This window comes from Arachis ipaensis, chromosome B03 (assembly GCF_000816755.2).
Source record: "Arachis ipaensis cultivar K30076 chromosome B03, Araip1.1, whole genome shotgun sequence".
In the NCBI taxonomy this organism is placed as follows: domain Eukaryota; kingdom Viridiplantae; phylum Streptophyta; class Magnoliopsida; order Fabales; family Fabaceae; genus Arachis; species Arachis ipaensis.
Window position 1 is genome coordinate 28,204,558 of NC_029787.2, and position 7,434 is coordinate 28,211,991.

General features: G+C 31.9%; 1 protein-coding gene across 4 annotated transcripts in view; it reads right to left on the reverse strand.

Moving 5' to 3' along the window:
• Window positions 3,356-7,434, reverse strand: part of LOC107630100 — a 5,767-nt gene continuing 1,688 nt past the window's right edge. For 3 of the 4 annotated variants that reach the window (XM_021118561.1, XM_021118560.1, XM_021118559.1), the window contains 5 exons: window positions 6,402-6,466; window positions 6,279-6,308; window positions 5,206-6,187; window positions 4,725-4,991; window positions 3,356-3,803 (listed from right to left, as the gene is read on the reverse strand). In XM_021118561.1, the coding sequence (XP_020974220.1) occupies window positions 3,735-3,803; window positions 4,725-4,991; window positions 5,206-6,187; window positions 6,279-6,308; window positions 6,402-6,448 (1,395 nt within the window). In that variant the 5' untranslated portion in view covers window positions 6,449-6,466 and the 3' untranslated portion in view covers window positions 3,356-3,734. Of the gene's footprint in view, window positions 3,804-4,724; window positions 4,992-5,205; window positions 6,188-6,278; window positions 6,309-6,401; window positions 6,467-6,791; window positions 7,083-7,434 lie in introns of those variants that run through there. The other variant, XM_016333141.2, reaches the window with a different exon arrangement.

Genomic DNA, 7,434 nt, shown 5'->3' on the forward strand with positions numbered 1-7,434 from the left:
TAGTATCTACTTTGAAAAAGATATTAATTTATTTATATATGTTAATGTATATACATAATTTAATTTATTTATATATAAATAATTAAATATATATTTATATATGAATATATAATTATATATACATATTAAAATAAGTAGTTATTAATAAATGTTTGGGAGTTAAGTTTAATTTTTCATGTGTAAATAAAAGAAATTAATTCATAAAAAAAAGAAAGTTTGAATTTTATGTGAGTTTAGTTTAGTTTGATGAGTACATATAATCCTTTTGCAAGCTTAACAATTCACAAAAATAATGTTCAAAATTTCATAGGACAAAAATATATTGGGATCAATAGGTTAATCCATAATCAAAATTTATTTTTACTTTCTCAAAATAGTTTAAACAAAAAATACAACTATAACCAAGTCTAATACCATTTTTAATAATTAATTATAATAAATACAATATTAACCAGCTTATTTTTAATAATTAATTATAATAAATACAATTAACTAGCTTACTCTATATACCATATACCAGTATACTATTATCACGTGACATTGATGTCAATACGAAGCATGTCAGTTATCATAGACATAATTCGTCTTTAACCACACACTCTCTCTATACACTTGTGTCACAGTCCTTTTGACAGCACAAATATATAGGAATAGAAGAAATCTTCCTTCTACATCATAGAACTCACGTTATGAAAATTAACAAATTAACAAAAATATTATTTAACCAAAAACTTTTCAAGCTAACCTGATTCAATTGGGGGTTAAAAAACTTAGTTTAACTAAACTGAGCTGAAATTAAACTAACCCATTTTAAATAAATCAATTTGTTTAGTGAAAAAATTAAATTAAAATTGTTTTGAATTATTTCTCTAAGTCTATTATTTTTAAAAACTAAATTAAAAAATATCTAAAATCTAAAAAAATCAATTTGATAATTATGTGTTATCTCAAATTTTAAGATGTTATACTTTAAACGAATAAATCACAATAATAATTTTTTAGCAATCTATTTAAATCTATATGGCTCAACGCTGAGTTTAATGGTAATGTTATAATTATTATTCCTCTCTTAAAGAGAAAATTACAATATTGACTATCCATAGACTTAAAGAACATCATATGAAGAGGAGATGTTACAATAAGTTATTAAGCATAAAACAACTCATAAAAAAAATAATTCATTTTCTTAGATCAACTAAACCTAAAAGACCATTCATAATCAGAGAATGACATAAAAGTGTTAATGTGTCAATTAATTAATTGATAATAATAAAAGTGTTAATAAAAATACTAAATATTAGCTGCAGTGCAACATCGAATCACGGGTTAATATGACCCTTAACTAAGTTATATTTTAAGTTTGTGAAAAAAAAAATACTAAATATATATCTTGTTCAAACATGTTAAATATAATATAACTCGATAACTGATACTTGTATTTGTGTTTGTTAGTAGATTAAAAGCATTCTTTGCATACTTGCATACTTGCTTCATCAGCCAGATACATTAAATTGAACAAAATCACTAAATACTAACACGGACTGTCTATAAAAAATATTTATGACTATTTAATACTTAATTATCAACATATTAACAAAATATACTCTTAATTTTTTTATATGTTATTATAAAAGGAATAACATCACATAAATTTTCACATACAAAACTTTCTCTCTAAATAAAAAAACATTCTTACACTCAACCTAACAAATCTATTCTTTCTTTTATAATACCTTAGTTATGTTTTTTTTAATAAAAAATTACAATATGTCCCTCATATAATGTCAATATCATAGTTGTAAAAATCAGACCGAACCGATCGGTTCAACCAAAAAATCGGTGAACTGGATCCTATACCGGTCCGGTCCGATAGTTAGACCGTGTAAGGAAGGGAACCGATACGAACCAGTCAGATCCGAAATGAATCGTTGAAAATCGGTCAAACTCGGTCAAGACCGGTCCGATCGAACCGATTGAAAATGCAAATTTATTCAAAATGTTAGAGGCATAGTTAGCAGAACCGAACCGGACCGACCGGTTTGATAAAAAAAATGGTGAACCGAATCTAGTATCGGTCCGGTTTGATATTTAGACCGTGTAAGGTATGAAACCGAAACGAACCGATCAAATCCGAAGTGAACCAATGAGAATCGGTCAAACTCGGTAAGACCACTGAACCGTTTGAAAGTCAAAATTATCCAAAATGTGTGATATCCGTTTGAAAGTCAAAATTATCCAAAATGTGTGATATGGGGTTTGAACCCCTATCTTCTATAAGATCAAAACCTTTCCTTTGCCGCTAAACTATGTTAATTTTCAACAATATATATGCAAATTATAATATATATAGATATCTTTCATCAAATAGTTTATTTTTATTTAATTTATTTTCATTTTAGTTATAAACTCACTCATTCTTAAATTAATTATATTTTTATTTAACAATAATTATAAACTCATTTATTTTTTTATAATTATATAATATCTATTAATATTATTTTTCAATACAAAAACAAAATAAAAATATTTGATAGAATAAAAATAACAAAATACTTATTATTTCTGTTCCATATTATTTTAAAATAGTTTAATATTCTTAAAATGTTAGTGAAAATATGTATTTTAAATTTTTAGTTATTTTTTATTTATATAGGACCGGATTAAACGGTTCAACCAGTGACTCACCGGTTGAACCAGTAATCCAATGATCCAATAACTTGACCGGTTCGATCACCGGTTCGATTCTAACTACAGTGAATATATCCCATGTATTGACAATATACCACCTGTATATTGTATATTTAATATTAAAATATATAATACGTGCTCCGTATGTATTACTTTTTTAAATATTAAAGATACAATACACTCCTGCATATTAAAAAAAAAAAAGTTCTGCTATTGCAATTCATCCTTTGCAAATTATTCTATTCCAAAATTTTGAAAGACACCATAAAATTCAATAATTAAGTGGTATACCAAAATTTGGTCAATATCTAAAAATATCAGCCCTTAAAACACATCTTGGCTAAATCTAATAAAAGAAATGTTAGAAGACCATCAAAATCTATTTTTTATACAATCATATTTAGTCATTAATTTAATTCAAATTTAATATCCAACAATATACTTTAGTCTAATATTTTTAAATACTGATAACTAAATTGATGACAAAAAAACAATAAATTCCGAGGGTTATCTAATATTTCTCATCCAATAATATATACGGTTCTAAAATTTCACGGAATGCGTGATTTGCTTAGGCGCCTCGCAGCCAGCACACGAAAAAAAAATATACGAGGTGCTAACTTGGCAAAACGATGGCACCTCGGTAAATTAAAAACGATGGTATATTGGAAAAAATGCAGTTTATGTAGGAGCACCTGGGTGCATTATATGGTATAATGAAAGTGCTACTACAAAAAAGGATATTGCAAGAATCACGGAATGACTGTAAGCAGCAACAAAATGTATACCATGTCACTAAAATTAGAAATGGTGCCAGCTTTGCTGCATAGACATGATACTAACAGTAGCTTCTTCATGCTTTATATACAAAAGTTACCACATACCACGGTAAGGCCTTTCTTGATCCCTTTTTAATGACACGAAGTAATAAAGGCTTCATGAACATGACAAAATTTTGTAATGGAGTTAACATTTTCTGTCCCTAAAAAGAAATTTGAGAGAGACAGAGAGATTATGCGGAGGATTAGCATGGAGCTTTAACTCACTTATCGTAGGTAAATCCTTCGAACTAGATTAGTTCGATTCTTTGCTTCAGGTCGATCATTGTCTTTTCCCTGCAGTATTGAATCTAATTAGAGTAAGGTTTGATAAACTTGAAGGGGAAAAGAAATCCAAAAGAGAGAAGAAAATGCACTTCCACTCTAATATGCTCATATTAATAACATAGAACCTTCCCCATAATCTTAATTTTTGCTTATCGATTATGAGGTTGTAATATTCAGAATTGCATTATGACACTTGATTGTATAAGATTGTCATTAGCACATGGGAAATTCACATTGTAACACTCAACCAGAACCTTAAAGAGTTATATGCTCCCTATTAAATCATAATGAAAAATCTACAATATTATTTCAACAGCACGTTTTAGAAAAATATAATATAGTACACTACAGTTAATAGTCCCTGCTTTCTCTCATTCTTGCTTGCATTGCTTTAACCCTTTATGGTACTTCCTCACCCATTCTAAGATACATTAACACCGTATTCAACTTCCATTCCATAAAGTGAACCACAATGGATCCAACTGACACCTCCGTATCAAATACTCTAGTGTTGTTGCCCTCTACATTCTGGTTTCGACCAAATTATGATTTGAATGTTCTCTTCTAATATATCAAAATTATCTACATTCACAATCTGTGAAAGTTCATATGCCACCTGGGGGTCATCCCTCCCAGATTTTAATCACCTAAAGACGAGATTTATTCACTCCTTGGCAAACAATTTTAATCATGTGACTGGTTATGATTACTTCAGCTAGTAGGTCTGATAATAAATCCCATTGTTCTTTGCTTCTGATAGGTTAACGGGCACTAGAGAAAGGATTGGGATATTAGAGATTCAGAAAGTTCATTTGTTCATAATAGTAGGCTGTAAACAAAATATTGATGTGGTGGCGTGAGAAACGAGAGTGGGAGGGTAAGGACGAGAGAAACAAAATAAGAGTGAACCAAATCAGTTGATTATAATACCAGTTTATTTGCTAGAGCAGCTGAGCCTGCGTTGCCCTTCTGCAGACGACAGCATTCCGTAGTTCTAAGATCTTTTAACATGCGCCCGCTAGTAACACCTTTTTCAATGCACTTTGGATTTGATGTCACAGTATTTGCAACATTCTCTTTTCCCTTGCCAGTCAAACTATTTATCTTTCCAAGTTTCTTCTTAGCACCAGTACAAGCATCTTCTTTGTTGCCTCTAACAGGCATCAAAGATGTCTGACGTATTGACCGATATTGGACCTGCAAAAATGTTAAATTGCCTAATTGACATTATAATCTCTGAGCATTGTTAATTATGTGAAAGGGAATAGCAGGGGGAAAAAACAGCCTATGGGAACATGCATCGATGCATCCATAATCATGTGGTGATAAACATTTCTTGTATGGATCAGAATGGCAGAAAGTCAGAATTTTCATACAACACAGGTGACTTGAGGACAGTGCAGCTTCTTACCAATGATTTTGTATTTCTAAGGCATGCTGGTTTTGCACAATTGACACTATTTCCCTGCTTGTTGCTTGATTTTGCTCCCTTAACCAGATAGGTAGATGTCTGCGTCTGAGATACATTAGCAGGCTTCCAATTATTCTTATCTGCAAGATTCATTGTAACGGCATCATTCCCATCTGCAATTTCCTTTCTGATGTGTTTTGATACAAATTTAACTTCATAACCAGGGATTGAAGATGATCCAACACTAGAGTTCCCATAAGAAGATTTACGACCCCTTGATTGCATTATATCACCAGCAACCTCCATTCTGGAAGCTCTTCTAGTAACACAACTTTTACCAAGACAAACACTTACAGCTGACGAACTTCCACTTTTACAAGGTTGACTACATACCTCCATTGATTTCTGTTGTTGCTGAACTATCGAGGCTCTGTCTGTTATACAACTTTTCCTAAGACCAACACCCCTATCTGACAAACTTCTACCATTTTTATCACAAAGCTGAGTAGGTTCCACTTTACATTTCTGCTGTTGATGAGTGTCCTCCGACGTTATTGTGCTTCTTGTACTGCTTTCACCACTCCTTTTATCAACAAAATTTGTTCCAATCACAGGCTTACTGCAACTGGCCGAAGACTTAGCTTTTCCTCTTGCCTTGCTTTCAAAGTTCGGTCCTAAATTTTCACTCAACATTCCTTTTGGGTGGCCAACATTAGATTTTGTTTTGGGCTTCACCTCATTACCAAAGCTGGAACTTGCTTGGAAGCATCTCTTACTCAAACCCTGTTGCTTGTCTAACAAATTGTTCAGATTCATAACTTCCCATTTCTTGCTATTGTAGTGTTTGCCCCTCGACCTTGAGACTGAAGAAGGAACCTGCTGCGAGTCTTGTCCATCCGAGTCAACTACTTCTGATGTCAATTTCTCCTGTCCAGGATGAGAGAACTTAGCCTTCAGCTGCCGAGCAGACCACTGGTGGAACCTAACAATGATTTAACAAGTGACACCAATGTAACATTCGTACATGGTTTTCAAAATGAACAATCCTAATATTGAAAACCTGAGGTTCTTACGGGTGGCTTGTGTTGAACCAGTCATCATTTCTGCAACACAACATATAACAAAATGAAAACGTGCTGGTGGTGAATGTAATTTAAAAACTAAAATGAAACACAGAATTTTATTGGAAAACTCACATATCTTCACTAAAAGAGTTAGCTTCAATAGTCAAATCTACCCACATAGGTGCTTCAATATGTTCCTGTATATCACCATATCAGCACACACCAAAAGAAAAATCAAAATCAGAAACAAATGAACAACACTTTCAATACCATAAGAAAACTATCAGAAAAAGCATAATAACCGATTATGCCTCATCATGATTCTAGACTTCAAAAAAACGATTGATGTTATCTTAAGAATCATCAAACTCGATTGAACCTCAAATGCAAGAAAAAAAAATTAATAAGAAACGGACATAGAGAACATGAGAAAGTGACAAGAATTCAACATCTGCACGCCGGAACCCTAAATTTGATGAAAATGGATCGAATCAATGACTAAACGAGATTAAGGATGATTACCAAAAAAGTCCAGTGATTGTTGGCCTCCTTGATGATGATCTCATTCTTTTTCGAAGCTTCCATGATCGCGAAAGAGTAAAGAGCTAACCTCTGAGAACGCTCTGAATCTTTCGGAGTGTGGATGATTCAGTGGGAGACGCCCAGAGCGGAAGGGTACGATGCTCTACGTTGGGTGGAATACTGGAATTATGAAGAACGCAGATAAGTGGGGGCATGGCGCGCTAAACTAAAAAAAAAAAGGAAGAGGGTTGTTCAAATACGACGGCGTTTCAGGTTTGTGCTCCTATCTTATTCAATATGGAGATTTAGCCCCGTTGGATGATATAAGGGAGCCCTAGTGTACGATCGAGATCGTTCGTTTGCATGGTATGGAATATTCGACCGTTGGCGTAGCATTCAAAATAGAATTGAAGAGACATTTGAACTTGTTAACGAAGGCCCTTTTCAATTAAAATATGGGTTAAAACTAAAATTCCATGTTAAAAGATCATCTATTTTTTAATTAATTTTTAATTAAAGTAGTTATATTAATTCTTAAAATAGTTAAATCGATCTTTTTGTCATTTGTCATTTATATAATGACGTATCACATTAAGTATTACAGTGACTTTATAATATAGTAGGTTAATTTTTAAGTATTATC